The sequence below is a fragment of the Empidonax traillii genome, unplaced genomic scaffold (genome assembly GCF_003031625.1).
Source record: "Empidonax traillii isolate 1590-97213 ecotype Southwest subspecies unplaced genomic scaffold, ASM303162v1 scaffold106:size2091409, whole genome shotgun sequence".
NCBI lineage: Eukaryota > Metazoa > Chordata > Aves > Passeriformes > Tyrannidae > Empidonax > Empidonax traillii.
This window is the reverse complement of record NW_020955299.1, coordinates 957,031-978,030: the sequence shown is the minus strand read 5'-3', so window position 1 is coordinate 978,030 and position 21,000 is coordinate 957,031. Positions and strand designations below refer to the sequence as shown.

Sequence of the window (21,000 nt, the reverse complement as noted above, 5' to 3'; positions counted from 1 at the left end):
CAGTCATAAACAGCCTTTTGGTTGGTCGGGTTTTGGTGTTCTCTGGCAGCACATGTGACAACCCTCAGGTTTTCCTCTACCTTTCTTTTTTTTATTTGAAGTGAAATGAAGTGGATTTTAAAAGTCACTCTTTATTGTGCTTGTGTATAGGTTTGGCCTTAGATTCTCCAGCTTCAGATTGGGCAGGCTTGTTTTTCCTAATTCTATTTCAGTTTACTTTGTGCACTGCTTTTGCTGTGGTGGATGACTTATTCTGGCAATGCAGGCTCGAGTTTGCATCTCCAAAGATAGCTCTGTTCTTGATGCTGCCTGAAAACACTGAGACACATATATCAGGTCTAGTGGCAGCATTTGCTGCTATATCTTTTTTTTTTTTCTAGGAGGATATAATTTCTTTCTCTCCAGTGATGAAATTTTTCTTCACTCAGTGCATAATTTCCCTCTCTGTGAATGCTACAGACACAATGAATTTGAAAATGCTATTAATAAGAAGGAAATGTGATAACCCTGTTTCCATAATTGCTGTCTAATGGGGGCAAAAGAATCCCTGCCTTTGTTAAGCTGGAGCAGTGCATTTGGCCAGTGTATTAGAGACTTTATTTAATTGCTGCTGAGTCTTTCAAAGGAAACTACACTGAATATATTTGAAATTTTATTTGAAAATAAGAAAGATTTATAATACCCCAAAAGCATTTCTTTGAACAGGAGAAAAGTGCCAGTCATCAGAAACAAGCACAAATACTCTTTTTTCCTACCTTCACCTATTCCTCTTCATCAAACCTCAAACCTTCTTTATGAAACGAAGTGAACTAGAGAGAAAAAAAGGCAAATTTAAATAGATTTTCCTGGTTTAAAGTGCATGGGCAGCAGACCTTCAAAACAACTTTTCCTCTTTTATTCCTTGGTTTGACCTAACCATGGAATTCTTGTGGCAGGTAATTTCTGGTAATATTTGCCTTCATTCTAATGGTATATTAGGAAATATTGAAGGACTGAATGCAGGTTGGCTGGAGGGAGGCAGTTTGGAGTAGATTGCACTGGAACAGGGCTGTCAGACTGAAAGATTGACGTGAGTTTGGTCCCTTTCTTGACTCATCCGTGCTGTGGAATGGGTGATGTAGCTAAAATATTCCTTTCCCTTATTTTCAGCTGTTTCTCCAGCATTTCACCCCTGTACTTGTTTCAAATGGCAAATCCTTCAGAGCTGGGCCTGCAGTTCTCTCTTAGGAAAAGTGTGTCCCCCTGCCATCACACGGACCTGCTCCAAACCAGGACTAATCAGAGGCTGGGGGAGCTGCTCCTTTGTAACAAAAAAAGCTCTTCTGTGTGCAGATAGAGCTCTTTCTCTTTTTGTTCTCCTGCTGATAGGTTTATCTCTGGCTCTTCTCTCCAGTGCCCTGTTTTAGGCTGGATTTGGAGAGATGTGTTTGTTACTCGTGGGTTCTCCAGCAAATGTTTCAAACTCCTCTTACCGTGCCTGCCTGACTTGATTGGCTTGTTCCTCTCAGTTCCACGGAGATTTAAGTGTGGGAATTGCAGAACAGGTGGATCTGGCGGAGTTCTTGGGAGGTTCCCAGGGAATAATGCTGTTGCCCAAACTCTCGTGCAGATATGAACCGGCACCACTACACCCTCTACGTCCACAACTGCCGGCTCGTTTTCCTCTTCCGCCAGGACCCTTCCGAGGGAAAAACCTACAAACCTGCTGAGTTCCACTGGAAGCTGAATCAGGTACGTCTGGAAGGACAGCTGGTAGGATGCTGGAGTGAGAACCACCAGGAAGGAAGCTCCCTGGGGGTGTCATTATTAATAAATGCTTTTTGCAGCTCTGACTGAATTCTGACATCCTTTTTCGTAGAACCCAACGATACTTGCTTTGTTTGTGATCAGCTGTCAGGTTCAGCTGGACCTCTTAATTTTGGGTGTAAAATAAAAATCCCAGTGTCATTCTTCTAGCTGTGATGTCAGTTCTCTTCACTGAGTGCACTGTAAGGGAGAGTGCATGAGAAAACGGGAAGTATTCCAGTTTGTTTACAGCATTAAAGTACTTGTGGATATGTGACCTTTTTCTGGATCTGAGTGATAAAATAACCCTGGATATCTGCAAATTTATCAAGTCCTTTTAGTTGCTCTAGATTACTACTGCAGGTCTGTTTTGCCTCTTACCTTTCTAACATACCTAATTATATCCTAGTTTTTTGTGCAGGGCAGTGTGTGTTGTTTTAATGATAAAATACACATATGTATCCTTGTAGGAAAATTTCTACTTTCCAAAACCCAATCACCTCTTTCACTGTAAATAATTCTGACATGGAAGGACTTTTCCTATTCAGAATGGTCATGTTTTTTTTAATGTTCCTTCTCAGAAAATACCTGTCCTCTGTCAAGTAACGTTGTCTTATAACAGCGTTTCAGGATGTGCTTGCATGTAGATATGTATTTTTGGATTGAAATACGCTGTTATTCAGTATAAAAATTAAAGGAAGGGAAATGCAGCAGCTTCCTGTGTTGGCAACAGAAGAAAAGAAACTTTTTATTAATGTTTGGCAGTCAGTTTGCCTTTCAGATGAGTGCCATGTGTGTGCAACAGCAGCTGTGTCTGTGCAGGCTCGTAGATGTCATTTATCTGTGTGTGTGCTTATGCAAAGTGTGCATCAGATCAGTGATTCAACTGTAATTATTAACGTTGAAAACTCTCTTTGCTCAGGTGTGTGACAAGGAGTGGCACCACTACGTTGTCAACGTTGAATTCCCTGCAGTGACCCTTTATGTGGATGGTGTTTCCTACGATCCCTTCCCAGTGACTGAGGATTACCCCCTGCACCCCTCCAAGATAGAAACACAGCTGGTGGTTGGAGCCTGCTGGCAAGGTAACTATTTACAATATTTAATGCTTTAATTAACTCCTTTAATGATATCTCTATGGTTATCTAGAATTACGTGGCAGGTCTCTTTAGTGCCTGGAAGATAACTTGCTTTGCCTTCTGCAGGTTGTTTTTGCTCCTGGCTGGTATCATCACATAGTTCCTCTTTTAGTCATTTTTTCCATGAGTGTTTGTTTTCTCGTTGGCCACGGGGTGCTTGTGACACACAAAGCTGCTCACCGAGCTGTATTCCATCAGAGTGGTTTTGTGGTGTTTGGGAATACAGAGAGCTTTTAATTTTTATTATTATTATTATTGTTGTAGTTGTAATTTTTTGCTGTTTTTAATAATAGTTGCAAGAATACTTCACACACTTCAGATTACCAAGCAGAACACTTAATTTCAAGTAAGTTGAAAAGCATATTGGGGGAAAAGTGTTCTCATTATTGCAGCTGTGACCAGCAGACAGCACAGTGCTGCTGCCCTTGGATGGTTCACCATTTCTGCTTACAAAAATAGACATCTCCTTTATTGTTCCCGAATTGTGGCTTCAAATACAATATTCTGCAGGCTGTGAAGTGCTGATTCATGTGCTTTAATACTTTAAAACCTCCCCTTCAGAGCTGGAGGAAAAAAGGAGGAGGATGCATCTGCACATGGGTGCTGATTGCAGAGATCTTGGGAACAGAGCTCTTGCCTCACTGCTGAACTGCAGTGTTTGCTGATTAAATTAGACCCTGGCTGGTAGAAAGCTGCTCCCTTTGGTGGGAGATAAAACTGTGTGAAATCATTCCTGTTTTATTTAGTTCCCATTACAAGCCTGCAGTTGCTGTCTGCAGTAATGCACAGATGCAGCCTGGGAATGAGTGACAAATGGACGGCTTTGAGACGTTTTTTTAATCAAATTAACAGTTTCTGTCATATAATGTCTCTCTTCTCTGTGAGCTTTAAAGCTTTGAAGTGTGAATGAAGGTTAAATTATCTGTCCTCTCCATCAAATCTGTTATTTTGTGACAAGTTCACTATCATTCAGTATTAATGCCATTTCAGGGCTAAATTCATTCTGTTGTCTCTTCCTTCCATCACTTAATGATTTTCTCCATAATTCATCTCCCTCTGTTTGTGACTTTCCAGCCAATCTTTTCTAACTCAAAGGGAAGTTTTAGTGACTGATTTTAAAGAAACTGGAGCTTGGAAAACTCAGTTCCAGCTAAATGTATGGATTGTGTAATGCCTTCCATGTATGTTCTGCATCCTGACAAGAACATGTCCATTTAATTTACAAACTCCTGTGCACCATGATCTGATTCTTTAATTTCTTCTGCCATGAGATTGCTTTGTAATGAAAGCAGATTGAAATAGGAGTATAAAACCCTGAACTGCCTTTTAAAAATTGCACCAAAAAGCCTGATTTTGAGGGGGATTAGAACACGTGGTGAATAAAGTTTGCCAAAGGAGTGAAATTAATGATCATTGGTTTTATCTCATCAAGATTTTAAAATAAATCAGGCTGTTCTAAGTTATATGTATAAATATATATGTTATATATACAGCTCCCCTCCAAGAGAGAGAGATTTTATGCTTTTGAAGAAGTTCTTTTAACATTTCTTTCAAAAATTTAAAAGCTGGCTTCAATTTTGTTTCCATCTGATAAATTGGCTGCTTAATACGTGGGATACTATTATTGCCACGATAAAATCTGTGTTGGGAATGGCTTCTTTTGATCAGCTTTTAATACCTTTTTGGTGATTTGCTGTATTAGGCTGGATTTCACCTTAATTTCCCCTGAAATGGAGCCAGTTGATTTACAATCTCGTTACTAGCAGTGGGTTGTGGGAGATTTGCTCTCTTGCTTAACCCACTTTTTGCTGGTTTTACTGCAGGTGGGGTGTGGGGCTCTCTGGGTTGTCTTGCCATGACTTCTTATGATGATCCTTCTTCCCTGCACTGCAGCTCGTCGTGTTCCCAAAGATCTCCTAACCCTTGAGGGAGCTGGGTGGAACATGAGCAGACCTTTGGGGGAAGGGCTGCTTTGTATTTTCTGTGAGAAGAGTTTACCAGACTGTAACTACCTGCTCCTTTCCCTCTTGTCCCATTTCTTTGTCTTGCTTTTCTACAGAATATACAGGAAATGAGAATGACAATGAAACTGTGCCCGAGACCTCTGCAGGTTGCTGGAGTTTTTTTTTCCCCCACTGTTTTATTTCTTTTTTTTTTTTTTTTTTAAACCAAGACATTGCTTCATCTCACACACAGCATGAAATGCAGCATCGCATCGGGGCCATTGACCTTCACATAATCCTCTCCTAGGCTTGTTGTGCTTCTATTTGCAGAGCTTCATCAGCTGACATTTTGCTTGATTTTGGGGTTGGTTTTTTTTTGGTTTGTTATTTTTTTTTTTGGTTGCATCCAAATGCACATCCATGGACAAATCTGCAGCCGTTGTGGTGTAAACAAGTTGCTGGTGTGAAATACCAGCTATCATTTCTCTCACCCCGTTTTGTCAAAACAGAAATGCCCCTCACCCTGTGTAAATACAGGTGTTTGTGTGCAGGTATTGTGTGTTTATTGCAGAATTATTCAGTATGTTGGGAAGGACCTCTGGGAGTCAGGAGAATCTGCTCCCCACTCACAGTAAGACTGATTTCATATTTAGATCAGGCTGCTTATAAAGGCAGACCTGTAATTTACAGGGGATACTCATTGACCAGGATTTTATATAAAATTATATTTATATAAAATTCTGATTGCCAGACATTTCAAGTTGTCTTAACAGGGTTGGATTTTCTTAGCAATTTTTAGTTGTAGTTCAGTTTTGTCTTGAATTGAGACCCTAAAGTTAGTGTGTATTTCTGAAAGTGAGTTCAAGGTGTGAATTCTTTTTGTAAAGAATTCCTGGAATTTCTCAATTTGGCAATGAGGTAGCAGCATCCAAGGGTACGAAGCTGGAGCTGTACAACTCTAAACTGCAAAGTGTATCATTTGTAACTGGACAATTCACCACTGAATATTATTTTGAGTTACACCAGGGATCTTTCCTCCCTTGGAATCTTTAAAACAAGCTTAGACATCTCTAAAAATCAAGTTGCTTCGTGAGTGATGGCCTTGAAATACAGATTTCCAGGTGGTGTTCTGTTAATTAGCAAGTTGGACTTAGGTGATCACTGTGATGTCATCTTCAAGGAAACCTGAGGAATAAGGTTTATGAGGTTGCAATTCCTCAGAGTTAACCCAGATACCTAAAAGTGAGTTACCTGAGTTGAAAATGCTCAGAGAAGGGGCACCTTTAGAGGGGAGGGGGAGGTAACTCTTGGACACCTTTCTCAGAATGAGCTGAATGGATGACTTTGGGAAGTCCCTTTCTTACCCTTCTGAGTGTCAGGAGAGCCTGCAGGGCTGGGTTTGGGTGTGGGTAACTCCCACCTGGAGGGTGGATCCCCGATGTGGCAGGAGGTGTCATTTCCTCAGCTTGGGAATTGTCATTCCATGGTTTTCATCCCCCTGGCTCTGCCTTCCATTCCCAGCACCACCTCTCACTGTGTGTGGGGGGGGGTGGTTCTTTGGGGTATTTGTGGTGGAACTGATGGTTCCAGGTGGCCCCCCCTGTCCGAGGGCCACGTGCATGGGGAGTGTTGATTCCTCTCTTCCTGCTTGACCAGGACCACGAGGGTTGACCCTCCGAGTGGATCCGAACTAACCCGCATGCGAGTCCCGCCCTGCGTGCCCAGGAGGCCTTGATTTGTTGTTTGACAAAAGGAAAAGGATCCAAAAGCCAAGTGAAGGTTTTTTTCTCCCTCCCTCCCCCAAGGTGGAGAGCTCCGCATGGCGCAGTTTTTCCGAGGCAACCTGGCAGGTTTGATGATCCGCTCCGGGAAACTGGAAAACAAGAAGGTCATCGACTGTCTCTACACCTGCAAGGAGGGGCTGGATTTGCAGATGGCTGATGGTGTTGGCAAAGGTGTGAAGGTAAAGTTTGCAGATGAGCAAAAAGTGTCTGTTGCTTCACTCCTGATGAGGTACAGATTCTTCTGGCAGAGTGAGTAGGGGTGTCCCAAATAAAAGAAGCTAATCCCTTGTGGCATTTTGCCTTAAAATTGCCTAAAAACCTGGAAAATCTTTCTTGTACTAGTATGGTCTTAGTGGAGTTAAAGAGGACACAGTAACTTTCATTCTTGAAGTCTGGAAGAGGCATTCCATGTTTGTAGGCCCCTGTTTAACCAGGGTGTCTGAGATTCTTAACAAGCAGCTCATAAAATGAGACTTAACTTGCCTGACTTTTTTAGCAGCAGGATTGTGTGAACAGAACTAAATTTCTCCTTTAATCAGCTGCCTCTCTCCCATATTATCAGAACCCAGAACTATGTTAAGTGCCTGGAATTTTTCTTAAGGAATGAAACACTAAATATATTCCACTGGAATGAGACAGTGAATAGGGAGGTTAAATTGTGTGCCACAGGGCCACTAAATAATGACCTTTTTGCTTTGCATATGGATGCAATTATCCTGCATTTACCAGGCTGAGTGAGCAGTGCTGAGCTCCAGCTGGATTTGCCAGACCATGGTGGGTGTTCTCTTATGGTTTCCTCCTGTTGTTTCAGATCCACATGAACCCCAGCCAGTCAACCCTGACCATAGAAGGGGATGACATCGAGAGGGTTGACAAGGCCATGCAGCACATCTCCTACCTGAATTCCCGCCAGTTCCCGACTCCCGGCATTCGGAGGCTGAAAATCACCAGCGTGGTCAAGTATGTCCTGCTGCTGGAATAACCCATCCCTGGCAGTGCTGGGGGGGCCTGGAATGGTGTCCTGGTGTCTCAGTTGGGGTAAACAAAGGAGCCTTGGTGTGTGTGACCATCTCACGGGTGAATCCAGCAGATGTTTTCTACACCAGCACTGTTTTCCTCCTGACAGTGGAGTAAAGGAGTGAGGCAGGAATGCATTGCCAGTCACTGCCCTCATTAGAGGTGTTAGCTGTGGCTGTGAGTCAGAGCGTAGAAACGGGGCCAAATGGTAACTGTAAGTAAAAATTAATTGTCAGATTGCTCCCTTGGTGGGGAGTTCCTGCTTTCCCAGGCAGCTGCTGAATTTGTGTGAGACAGCTTTTCAAAGATTGATAAAGCAGTTACTGTGTGGAATTGTCCCTTCCTCCCAGGTGACCTCCACTGCTTGTGTCTTGCAGGTGTTTCAACGAAGAGGCCTGTGTCTCCATCCCCTCTGTGGAGGGCTACGTCATGGTCCTGCAGCCAGAGGAACCCAAAATCAGCCTGAGTGGCATCAACCACTTTGCCCGCTCTGCCTCCGAGTTCGAGAGCTCGGAGGGCGTTTCCCTCTTCCCTGAGCTTCGCATCATCAGCACCATCACCCGTGAGGTGGAGCCGGAGGGGGATGGAGATGAGGATCCTACAGGTGACACCCTGCCCACCCTCACCTCACTCACTGAGCCCCTTGCAGGATTCTTTTCTCTATTAATACAATTCTATTTATAATATTTTATTACATTCTATTTGTAATATATTGTCTTTATAATATATTTATTATATATATATATACAGTATTTTATATTATATCTCTTTAATACAGAATCTAGTTTATTTCTAAAGTGTAGATCTGCTCTGGGCTAACAAAAACTTACTAGAAATGATAGTAAGCCCAGGCCATTATCCTCATATAAATATCCCTTGTTTGAGTTTTGTGCTTTATTTTTTTAATCATTATTTCACAAATACTTGCTCTCCTCTGGCCCAGACTTTTATATTTGCTCTGGGAGAAGAGTTTGCATGTGACGCTTCTGTAGCTCCTGGGCTCCTGTCTCCTTCCCCTGTGTTTCTGCTGCTTATGGATTTGACTTTTCCTCTGCTTTTCAGTGCAAGAGTCTTTGGTATCCGAGGAGATCATGCACAACCTGGACACGTGTGAGGTGACAGTGCTGGGGGAGGAGCTGAACCAGGAGCAGGAGAGCCTGGAGATTGACATGACACGGTTGCAGCAGAAGGGAATTGAGATGAGCAGCTCCAACCTGGGCATGATCATCACAGGTGGGGGGCTTGGGGGCAGGCTCTGGGGGCCCCAGAAAGGGAACAGTGTTCTGGAAGGGGGTTTCTAACACCCGACTCCAGATACTTCATTTTCTTTTAGAATTTCAAGTTTTAGAATTTCAGGCGCAACTTTTTGGTGGAAAGCTGTGATTCTAGAAAACACATCATTCTAGAACATCTTCTTTGTGTCCTTCTCTCCTGTCCCAAATTGCACGTTATCTCTGGGCTGTGGAGTTACACTTTGCCCCAGAAAAGGCTTGTTCCCTGCACAGATAATCCAGTGCCTGGGAGCATCATCCCTTTGTGGTTTATATTCAGAATACATTAAAACATTCTAAAGAAAGGCTCCCCAAATCCCTTCAAAGACTTCCTGGGTCTAAGATGTTATCACAAAATCCATCCACAGGATTTCAGTGGTGGTACTTTTTTTTTCCTCCCAGCTGAAAATCCATCAGCCAGAAAAACTTTTCCCAAAGAAAGGCCGTGATACCTGTCCAGTGTATGATGCTGTATCGGAATCTTCTGCAAAGTAACTGTTTTCCCTGTGTGTTTTTCCTCCCCAGGGGTTGATACTATGGCTAATTATGAAGAAGTTTTGCACTTGATCCGCTACAGGAACTGGCACACGGTGTCTCTGTTCGACAGAAAGTTCAAGTTGGTCTGTTCGGAGCTCAACGGGCGCTACGTCAGCAACGAGTTCAAAGTGGAGGTTTGTGAGCTGAGCTGGGCACTCTGAGGGGCTTTAGAGGATGGAGGTTGTTGCCTCAGCTGATACGTAACTGATCAGTTACCAGTTTAGATTTTTGTCCTGTAAATACGTATGTGAGCATTTTGGGTTGTATTTTATATATAAGCTTCTTATCACTTTGACTGTAATAAGGAATTTCTCTCTTTACTGTTATTAGCTGAAAATATACAGGAGGATAAGAGGTGGGAATGAAGGAAAGGTAATTAATGAGTTAGATATCTTTGTATACACTGTTATTTCAGAGTTAAAGTGTCTGGTTACCAAGTTTGGTAATAAACTGGCTTTATCTCTTCTATTCTGAAATACTGGTGTCTCTACACCAGCTTGCCTGACTAAAACAGATTTGAGAGCTGTGAAACCGAAGGGTTTTGTGACAAGAAATGGAAAATATGGGATGGCTGTCCCCTGAGAGGAACCATTGCTGTGTGGAGGGAGGATTGGATGCCTGCCCTGGCAAATAGATTTTTTTGTTTTGTTTTAATTTCCTTCTCTTTGACTTGTGTCTGTTCAGAACTAAACTGTTGGTGTGTGGAGTTTAACCCTGTGTCCCTGTTCCCAGGTGAACGTGATCCACACGGCCAGCCCAGTGGAACACGCCAACCACATCGCCGCCCAGCCCCAGTTCGTCCACCCCGTGCATCACTCCTTTGTGGATCTCTCTGGCCACAACTTGGCCAACCCTCATCCCTTTTCAGGTCAGGATTCTCTCACGTTGAGCTGGTTGTATTCTGGTGTTAAAATAAACTCTGGGTTTTCCCCAGAGTTTAAAGCAGTGTATTGGGCTGAGAATCCAGGCAGCTCCTTGGGCCTGTTCTGCCCCTGCCCAGGCAGGGAGGAGTGGATTCCTGGAGATCCAGGGTTCCTTTCCTGCCAGCAGAAGAGCTTTCTGTTGGTGTGTGTGTTGGAAAACGGGAGGCACTTGATAAAGGCCCTTGATAAAGGGCTGTGAGGAACTGGGACAGTATTTCTGAATGGCACGAAGAAAGAACTGCGATGATATTCCCTTGATGACTCATGGGATCTGCCCTTTCTGTTTTAATTACATTAATTTGGCAAGAGTGTAGGATGTGAGAGGAAGAAAAATAGGCAATTTAGAGAGGAGTCTGAGCAGTGGAATCTGTTTTCCATGTGTTTTCAGTCCTTCAGAGTGATGTAATTCTATTTAAGGGACCAAGGTTAGCCCAGGTGCCTCTGTAGGTACGTGAGGGTTTGTGCAGTGCAGGTGATGGGAAGGGAGCTGCTTGTTGGCACTGTGGAAGAGCTGCCACTGCCATGTAAGGAACCCCTTGTCTCTTCCTGCAGTTGTTCCCAGCACAGCCACCGTGGTGATTGTTGTCTGTGTGAGTTTCCTGGTGTTCATGATCATCCTGGGAGTGTTCAGAATCCGAGCTGCACATCAGAGAACGATGCGTGACCAGGACACCGGGAAGGAAAATGAGATGGATTGGGATGACTCTGCTTTGACCATCACTGTGAACCCCATGGAGGTAAAACCCTGTGGGGCTGGGGCTCAGCACTGAACCAAAAATGCCCTTTTCCAGCTGGAAGGGGTGGGATTGTCCATGGACAGAAGAGCAGAGCAGAACCAACCCCTGAGCACAGAGCAGAGACTGGGAATTTCGGATGAATGTGCCAAATGCCAAGAGCAGTTATGTTTGGGATCCTGCAGGAGCTTCATGATGCAGGATGGAAATTTGCAGGCCAGTGTCCAGCATGTGCTGCCTTAACCAGCCTGTTTTGGTCCAAACTGTCAGGAATTTATCACCAAAACACCTGTGTTTATAATCCTTCTTAAAGTATCCTACTAAAGATCCTTCTCCAGCAGAATCTGCAAGACTGGATCACCCCTGAGCATCAGTGTGTGTGGAGGGCCAGGGTTGACAGCAGTGGCTCACAGTGCTCCTGCCTTTGTCTTCCCTGGTTGCCGAATTCCTGCTGAGCTTTTAAAACCAGCAAGGAATCTGCAACAGCCCTTTGCCAATACAGTGAATAAAGAATCAGAATAAGAAGAATTTTGGCCAGTGGGGTAATGACAGTTTACTTCTGTTTTAACAGACTTATGAGGACCAACACAGCAGTGAAGAGGAGGAGGAGGAGGAGGAAGAAGAAAGCGAAGATGGAGAAGAAGATGACATCACCAGTGCAGAGTCTGAAAGCAGTGAGGAGGAGGAGGGAGAGCAGGAGGAGGACCAACAGAATGTTAACAGACAGCAACAGCTGGAATGGGATGACTCCACCCTCAGCTATTGATTCCCGCTGTTCCCTTTGTCTTTCTGCTCCCGCTCCAGAAGACTCCACTCTCACACACTCCATTGGTACCGAGGATTCATGGTGTTCCAAACAACACAAATCCATTCTGGCCAGTAGATTGACCCCCACCCACCTGCCGTGTTTGTGTTCTGTCAGCCCCTGATGTTTAGGGTTGTAGTTTAGCATCTCTTCCTTCAGCCATCCCTCAGTGACTGGATTATTTTTTTTTTTTTACACTCTGTGAGGAACCACCTTGCACTTTTTCTTTTTTTTCTTCTTCATGTCATCTCAGCTAAGTGACTCTACAGCTCTGTAGCCATTGCACATGAATTTCTGAACTGTCTTTTTTTGCTCAGTGAAACAAAACTTGGCTTTGTTCCTTTTTTTTTTTTCCTCTTTCTGAAAAGATGCAAAGGTTGCTTGCTGACAAAGGGTAAAGCTGCTCATTTCAGCCTGTTGATTTCTTTTAATTTTCTCCCCCTCTCCCCCCAAATTAGTGCATGTGTAAAGTGGCAGAATGAGGTTAATATGTAGAAGATTAACAAGACTTTTTAATATTTTGTAAATATCTTGGAATTATGTAATTACGTCATTTGTGGTAGTGAAAAACAGGGAATTGGGGTTTCAAACACGCTAAAGTGAAAAATCATGCAGCATGAACTATTACAAGTCTCATCCTACTGCAGCAGGAGCACGGGCACAGTTCTTAGTGTAGATGTTCAGTAACTCTGTCCTTGGCCTTGACTCGATGTGCGCTCATGCCCCGCTCTCCTCCAATTCCTTCCTTTTCTTTAACCCCCTTTATTTTGCAGAGGGATCATAAACTTGGGAGAAATTGTAAAGGCTTGAGGAGCCTCTGCAGAGGTTCAGCTGCCCCTGTGCAATACAGTTGTTTGGGTTTCATTTTTATTTTTATTTTTATTTTTATTTTTCCCTCTCCAACTAAGCGTAAGGGCTTTCGAGTTATTGGGGGGAAAAAAACAAAAACACTACATGGATGGTGGGCAGGATCCGTGGGGGCTGTGGGGTTGTTGCCACAGCTCCTGGTAATGACAGGGAGGCTGCCTGTTAGTGCAGTGCTGGGCTGTTCGTACTGACAGGGTGGGTGTTGGTAAGTGGTGGATTGTGACGAAGCTGGAAAGCCTGAGCCCTGGGTTACCTGTGCACCTTGGCTCCCAGTCTTCATAAATAGATATCTTGGGGTTTTTTTTTTTTGGTTGTTCATTTCTTTCTGATTTGGCAGTGGGAGGGTTTGGGGTGTAGCTGATCCCACTGAGCACTCCTGCTCCTCCCCTGCAGCCCCTTGTACAGTAACTCGGACTGTCGGTGTTTTAAACCTTTGTTTACACTTAGTAATTGTGTTTTCCTGCTGGTGAAAAACTGTAGCATAAATCACCCAACCAGAAAACCTTGGGAATCATGTTGCTGTTACTCCAAGTGGAGCTGATTGGGATTGTTCCCAATCCCGGTTCTGACTTGGGGCCTGCAAAGGACAAAAGCTGGAAGGTACGAAAGGTGCTGCTGCCCCGGCCTGGGGAGCGCTGGTTTTTCTGTCAGGCAGGGCTTGGTGAACTTTATTTGGTCTTAATGCAGAGTCTGGAATAATGAATTTCTGCTTGATTTCTACGGAGGTGGATTAAAGAGTAACTTGTTTTGCTTGTCACAGGAGCCTGGGACTGCATTCCCTCCTCAGCACGGTAAGCCAAGCCCCCGTGGGTGCAGAGCCCACCCGTGTCACTCGCAGCAGGGACAGGGGCACTGGGGAAGCTGCCAGAGGAGCCCAAGGGTGGGGCACAAAGGGTCCTGATGAACAGAAAGAGAGAAAAGAGAAGGGTTTATCCAGGTGTTTGTACAGTTTGCTTTTCAGAGCAGACCTGTCCTCACCTCACGGTGTGACAGGACCTGTGGTGGGTTTGATCCGGGGGAACCTTGACTGTGGAGTGCCTTTACAACGGGAGATGGACCTGGAAGTAGGGAGGGGAACCCACACCAGAGCTTACCGTTCCTTTGGGGTTGTTTTGGGGTTTGGGGTTGGGGGGTTTTTTTTTGGTTGTTTTTTGGTTTTTTTGTTTTTTTTAATGTAAAATTTTAGATTTCTAAAAGGGGAAAAATGGTTTTGACTACTTACGTGGTAATTAACTGCTAGTTTTAAGTAAACTGGGAAACTTTTAACTTATGTCTGACAGTTGTCCTGTGTTAATGTGTAGAAGACTTATCCTTCCATATACTGTTGCTGTAGCTGCTGTATTTTAGACCAAAACTGATCATGGCTAAGTGGTAATCCTGAGGGGTTGTGACACAGTTTGTAGCCACTGTGGGTTATAACTTTTCAGATGTGTATATTGGTAACAGGTCAGTTTGGAAAGTCTATAAGCTACAATAAATTTCTGGTTCTAAAGGTCGTTTGCATTTATTTCTTCCCGAGTGGAACAAAGTAGAAATCAAAAGTTACATAAAACTGAGTGTTAATTTGCCTCTTATGGGGGAGGAGGAGGAGTCTTTGTTTTTGTTGATCTCAAGCACAGAAAGATCTGTGGACAATTGATCAATATTTTTTATTTTTTTTACTTACAAAACATGTACCTAAAGCAACTGAAAAGTTAAACATGTAAACATTCTCTTCTCGCAGAACCACAGTTTGGCTTAAAAAAATACTTCTTTTTTTTTCCAAGGCAACAGAATAAGCACAATCAGTTTGTACAGGGTGAATTTTTAAAAAAAAAAAATGACAGAAACACCTCTAAATAAATAGAAATAGGTCTATCATTCTGAGCATATTTATAAAATGAGAAGCCACTTGTTTATGGTGAAATGGAGTATTTTTTGAAAGTGATTGAAGTTTGAATCTTCAGTACAATTCACTGGCTGAGAACCATCAGGTGAGCTGCTGCTTTTTGGGTTTGGAGTCAAAGGCTCTTTGCTGGACCCTCAGAGCTTCAACAAAGATGCTCTTCCAGGAGTGCCCAAGGAGGAAGGTCCCTGTGATGACTCACTGCAATTTTAGCTCTTGTAGGTAAGTTAAGTTTGCAGATTGAGGAACCTCTGGAATAACTGGGCTGGGCAGAGAAACCCTCGGGAATTGCTCAGTTCCTGCAGCTGACACTGAGACACCTCTGTTTTATTGCACTTCTCACACTGAAGGACAGGACAGGAGCCACTGCTGGAAAACTCTGGGATGAGGGCCTGGGGTTGGTGTTGGGAGCCTGGAATGCAGGTACCTCAGAGCAGGCTGTGGCAGTGCAGGACAATTGCTAGTCCAGGTACAGGACTGTAGTGTCTTCCCTTTGCCAGGAACCAACAAACCTGACCAGGGGGTGGGTTCAGAGCATCTCACCCTGCCTGGGGCCTGGGATTATTTTTTTTTTTTTTTGGCACACTTTTTGCTCTGTAAATTAGTTTAATAAGGAAAGGAACAGCAGTGTTTCTTCTCTGAAATGGAGCAGAGGCACAGGATTTGTTCTCGCTGCCTGATCAGTCTGCAAAGAGATCTGAGTTTCCTTCTGGTACCAAAACAACTGTCAGAGCTGGAGTGCTGCTTCAGTCACACCCAGGATCATTGGTAAGGTGTTGGGAAAGGGTTCTATAAAATTAAAATCAGGTGCTTTCTATGCCAGAACTGCTGCTTCTACCACCAGGTGCTCGAGAGGGAGAATGGCTACAAACCAGACCAGACCCCACAGCTCAACATCTTCTATGAAAAGAAACAGTAAGTACTTTAAACCACACTTTAGATTAGGAACTGTAACACTGCCAGTGCCTGTTCAGATATAAAGGTAGAGAAGGGTTTATTTCAGCTGTTTCATATTCCCCTCACTGACCAAACCTGGCTTTACTTACTATTTATTTCTACTTACAGAAGAAGTTACTGTTTTATAAATCAGTGTTAACTTTGTTCTTCACCAGCTGACAGATTTGACTTAAACAGCCATTCTAAGGCAGCATTTTTTTAAATTTTAAAGTACTGGGGTATCTGATTTTAAAGTATCAAACAGAGCTTAAAGTCAGGAATGAGTTGCACCCATGTGCTGGGAGCAAAAATCAAATCAAATTTAGATCACTGAAGGGAGGATTTATTAAACAGGCCAGTTCAGTCTCCTGAACTTGCTGCTTCTGTGGGAATTTTAAAGCAGATTTGAAAGCTAAATCTGTGAGAGTCTAGTCCATCATTTGACAACACCTGTACCTGTTGTTTCCTGAGAACCAGGATCTGCAATGCCTCTGTGTTTATCTACATGAGAAAAGTAAAAGAGTTTAAAAAAAAAACCACTTTACAGGCCGTAAAAGGAAATTGTTGAACCTAATTAAAGGCAAATAAATGAATACAGGATTCAGCTTTGGGGGTGTCTGGAGAATCAGACTCTGCTCCTGAAGAGGCAGGAATGGTGGTACCTCCACAGGAACCTGCTGTGTGGAGAAGGTGGGGAGGTGGAAGGGAAGGACACAAGGAACTGTCATGGGAAGCAGGTCCTGCCCACTCTCCTGTCCCCAGCAGTGGCTCCTGCTCCCTGTCCTTGGGCACCACCAGCACCCAGAGCTGCTCCTGGTGGGGCTGTGACCTGGAGCCAGAGCTATGACACAAACAGAACTGTGGGACTGATCCCAGCACCTTGTGGGGAGAGGGAAGGAGACTGAGGAGGCCGTGGGGAGGGGAGGAGGCTGGAAGGGACACCCTGTCCCACTTCAGGCACCGGCACAGCTCAGCCCCCCAGCCTTTGCCAGCAGCTCTCAGAGCAGGGCAGGGCCTGTACCCTGGCTGGGAGGGGGGAAAAGAACAGGGAGTACCTTTGTAAGAAGATGGGAGTTGAGATGCTGTAAGTGTTTCAGTGTTGAACCCACTCCTGTGGCACTCCCTGCCCAGGAGGGCAGCCTGGCCCAGCAGCTCGGGGACAGAGCGGTGCCATCTGTGCCAGCTGCCTCTGGAGCTGAGTGTTGTATTCCATGCCAGTTTGGAAAAATATTCCCGTTTTCAGGCTTAACACCAAAATAGATGCAGGAATTGTTTGAGGCTCAACTAAAGCCTGATTTAGGAAAGCCAAGAAACTGCCTGGTCCAGTGGCCACTGAACCTGATGTTGAGGCATCAGTTTTGTCCAGCAACAGGTGAGTTCCAGCTCAGTTTGAGAACACTTGGGCCTCTGGAGCAATCAGAAAGCAGGGTGACAGTGTGGGTATCTTTTGCCTGTCACAATGCAGAATAAAATTATTTGTCCAAGACAGCTCCAGTGCTCTTTAAACTGACCCCCTTGGTGGACACTGACACTGGGCAGTGCTGCAGGTGATGCCTCTGAGCTGGAACGGTGGTGACCTGCAAGATGGGTTACAGGGATGGGGGTGGGGGAGGAAGTCTCTGTTCAGCTAAATTCTCAAGAAAATATAAATACAGACATTAGCACACAGGAAGGATGTTACAACTGCCTCAACTCTTCCATTAGAAGATGTATTTGAAGCTTAATGAGTTCTTAAGGGCACAGCACCTCTACCTACCTTCCACTGTACGCAGTCATTTTATTGCCTCATGTCTCTCCCTTGTCCCCCAAAGCTCTGCAGCAGCCACGGGGGGGTGGCTGAGGACAGGCCAACAGTTTTTCAGTCGAGGAGCACTGTCTGATCTCTGGGAATGCAGGTGGGGACTCTTTAAACACTGTACCTTCCACCAGTCTATCCTTCCCAGCCTGTCTGACGTGCTGGGCCCAGTGCAGGTGGTCAGTCCCTGGCTGTGCAGGTGCTGCTGCTCTACTGCCTGTTGTCTTTGGATACGTTGTGTGCCAGCCAGTTCACTTTGGTTTTCCAGCTCTCTCGCAGGGCTTCATTAAACTTGAGCCTGAAGTGCTTCAGTGCCTCCTCATCGGTTTTCCCAAGAGCCAGGGAGTCCTGGAGGTGAGAGGAACAAATCAGTGCGGCCTGGCTGAAAGCACAGCCCAGCAATTAGCAGCTCAACTGGTGAGATGTTTACTCATTAAGGTATTACCCCACTGGAAGGAGCACAGAGTAGGAAAGGAACAGCCATTAATGTCTTTTAATGGTGACTGTGGTTGCAGGAGGTTTTTCCCTGATAAATCCTTCCATTCCACTCTTCTGCTGGTGCAGGGTGGTACCAAGGTGCTGTCTTGCAGCTGGCCAGGGATGGGTGGTTATCACTTCAGAGGCAAACTGGGACCAGGAAATGATTCACAACCACAGGCCTTTGTCTCCTTCCCTGCAAACTGGGTCTACAAGGTACCTGCTGCCCTCAGGATGAAGAACCTGAAGTGGTTTCCTGGGCATCTGTACCTGGCATTTCTGATGTCCTGCACCTTTCTGCCTCCAAACACCCTTCCCACTGACTCCTCCTCCTCCCTGAGCCACAGGATCAGGTGTTGAGTTTTCCCCATGCCTGGGCTCTGCCTCTCTCACCTTTAGGTACTGGATGTCTTTGGAGCAGCTGAGCTCTGGCAGACCAGCAGCTTTCATCAGTGCAAAGAGGTGCAGGAAGAGGAGCCCGTGGCGCCGCAGGATCATGTAGGCTCTCTCACAGTAACCCCTGAACCTGAAAGAGGGAGGGCACAGCAGTGAACACCCCAAACTCTGCCAGTTTATAAAGCAAAGCTGCACATTAGTCTGAACCCTGCTGTCTCCATTGATACCAAGCTCTGTCACCTTCTCCAACAGGTAGATAATTTATTTACTTTCACGTTTACAGGCTACATATTGCTGGAAATAAATCCTAATAATGCAGAGAGTAAAAAGCTGAAGTCAGTTTTTCACTCCCACCACTCACCTTTCAAACTTCTCATTGTTGTTAGTTTTTCCTTGCTGGATGACGTGCACAAAGTCGTAGGTTAAGATGAAAGGAACTCGCTCTCTATTTATACCAAATTTAGTCTTGAAGTTCCCCAAAAAGTGACCAAAGTCAATATGGAACAGCTGAAAATAAAGAAGAAAAAAAATGTTTTTAGAACAGCATCTATTTTAGCTGATCTGGGATGTCTCTGTCCCCTGTCCCAGCCCCCAGCAGTGCCTGTACCTGCCCTGTCTCCCGGATCATGATGTTGTCGCTGTGCCGGTCCCCGATCCCCAGCACGTAGGTGGCCACGCAGTACCCGGCACAGGACAGGGTGAACTCCTCGATGGCTTGGTCCAAGGCATCCCTGCAGAGGGCAATAAGAGAGAGAGAAATCATTTCATCATTTCGGACTCCAGTACTTCACCACTGGAAAGCTGCTTTCAGAGTTTCCCCTCTGCAAATCACAGAAAGGAAGGGAATCACATCTGGATTCCCACAGTGTTCTCCCGAGGCAGGACTCCCACCCCTGCTGGACAGAAATGAGCTGCAATAACTGCCTGTAATTAAAGGGGTCTGAACAAGGTTGTGGCCACAATCTCAGCGAAAATTATTCAGTGTCAACTAAATTAACTCATTTCTCGATCTCCATGGATCCCAAAGACAAAGAGGGCAGGGAAGCAGCCACAGACACTGTGGGACAGCTTGGAAAGGTGCATAACTGAGGGGAGATGAGGAAAGGGGAGCCCACTCACCCGGGGTTCTTGGACTTGAGCCAGTTCAGCAGCGCGTCCTTGTTGAAAGCTGCCGTGGCCACCATGTTGCTCTTGTTCAGCTGGATGTTGGCGATGGTGTCCGAGTGCATGACCACCTCAATCAGCCCAGTCTTGTCTCCTGTGGAGAGGCAGCCATAAGGGGTCATCCTGCAGAGATGAAAGAAACCCTTCCACTGAAATCCTGCCCAGAACTGGGTGGTGTTGACTTTTAAAGCTTTCCCTTGGCTGCCAGGTCTCCTCCATCTCTCCTCTGCAGTTCTGTTGCCCAGTACAGCAGGACCTGCCCAGCTGCTCACACAACACCAGACAGACCTGCTGGGGGCAAAATGAGCTTGCAGAGAAGAACAGCCCCACCAGCCATGATTTATCACTGCAGTAGGACAACTGTGTGCACACTACTCACCTCAGGTCCAGGCCCTCCTGCTTCCACAGGATGTCCATCAGCTGGATCATCTGCAGGGTCAGCATGTCCTGACGCAGATCTGTGCAGCATTACAAGGGAAAAAGGGGCATCAGCACCTCCCAGTGTCCCCCTCCAGTGCTCCTGTAAGTGGCCCAGAGCTGCTGGAGGGGCCTTTGCCACGTCTGTCGCTTGCTGGTCCAGCTCAGAAAGAACATCAGCACAGAGCAGTGTTTGCTGGTGCAGGAACAGCGTGAAACCACCCCACCAGACACCTCAGCTGCCATGATTTTACTAGGGGAGGTACAGAGTACTTCACTTTGCCCAAGCTTTTCCCATGGCAGTCACTGTGGCCCTGCAGGAATCTCTGCCTGGACACAGCAGGGAGCAGCAGCCACCCCAGCCCTGCAGAGCTCGGACTGCTGGAGCTCCTTCACACCTCTCACCAGGTGTGGGTTTATTGCTCAGGGGGATCCAGCTACCGCTGCACTAAAACCTACAGGAAAGAGGGCTGCAGGTGAAAGATAGAGGGGAGCTTGTTATCTCTCCAGATTACTGCCAAAAACCTCAAAACATTGAAGGTTCTCATTTCCACGATTGTCCACATTTATGCCCCCTCACCACAGTAAACACTTGAGATCAAAGGATATGTTTTCAGAGCTATAATAAGGACTTACCATCTCCATTTTTAAAAATAATGCCCACTCCACCTCCACCTGTCTCTTCATTGTTAAACACAATCCACAAAGGTTTCATTTTGGAGTCCATGAAGGTGCACTGATCCACACTGGAGGAAATAAAGACATTGCCATCAGAGTTTCCACCTATTAAAAAAGCAGCCATCTGAGCTGCCAGCTCAACAGCTCCTGCAGACACTGGTGGGGTGGGGACTTCCATGAGGAAAGAACCTTGGGATAACCTGAAACCTGGCTACACAAAGCACAAATGAAGAGGTGCAGTTCTCTTCCTTACCAAACTTCGGCGAGGATAATGTTGGGGTTCAGGGGGGACTGGAGGTGAGAAAGTGCTTCCCGGTACGTTTCCTGCTTCATGCACACGTGCATCATCTCCTTGGTTTGGGGCTTGGTGGCCTTCTGAGAACTCACTTTGACAAAGTCATTCAGAGCTTTCATCTTGTTGAGTGCTTCTCCCTGAAAAAAAAAAAA

General features: G+C 45.3%; 2 protein-coding genes across 2 annotated transcripts in view; one reads left to right on the top strand and one right to left on the bottom strand.

The window, feature by feature from the left end:
• CLSTN1 (calsyntenin 1) overlaps positions 1-12,359 on the top strand; it is a 34,468-nt gene extending 22,109 nt beyond the window's left edge. The window contains exons 9-19 of the mRNA XM_027882451.1: positions 1,610-1,731; positions 2,708-2,870; positions 4,984-5,034; positions 6,673-6,830; positions 7,463-7,611; positions 8,046-8,272; positions 8,731-8,901; positions 9,465-9,610; positions 10,209-10,344; positions 10,952-11,136; positions 11,705-12,359. Of these exons, the coding sequence (XP_027738252.1) occupies positions 1,610-1,731; positions 2,708-2,870; positions 4,984-5,034; positions 6,673-6,830; positions 7,463-7,611; positions 8,046-8,272; positions 8,731-8,901; positions 9,465-9,610; positions 10,209-10,344; positions 10,952-11,136; positions 11,705-11,899 (1,703 nt within the window). The 3' untranslated portion in view covers positions 11,900-12,359. The remainder of the gene's footprint in view (positions 1-1,609; positions 1,732-2,707; positions 2,871-4,983; positions 5,035-6,672; positions 6,831-7,462; positions 7,612-8,045; positions 8,273-8,730; positions 8,902-9,464; positions 9,611-10,208; positions 10,345-10,951; positions 11,137-11,704) is intronic.
• A 4,958-nt stretch (positions 12,360-17,317) lies between these two features.
• The window catches only part of PIK3CD (phosphatidylinositol-4,5-bisphosphate 3-kinase catalytic subunit delta), a 24,623-nt gene continuing 20,940 nt past the window's right edge, over positions 17,318-21,000 (bottom strand). Inside the window, 8 exon segments of the mRNA XM_027882485.1 lie at positions 17,318-17,769; positions 18,292-18,424; positions 18,656-18,801; positions 18,902-19,025; positions 19,414-19,581; positions 19,838-19,916; positions 20,512-20,621; positions 20,807-20,999. Of these exon segments, the coding sequence (XP_027738286.1) occupies positions 17,632-17,769; positions 18,292-18,424; positions 18,656-18,801; positions 18,902-19,025; positions 19,414-19,581; positions 19,838-19,916; positions 20,512-20,621; positions 20,807-20,999 (1,091 nt within the window). The 3' untranslated portion in view covers positions 17,318-17,631.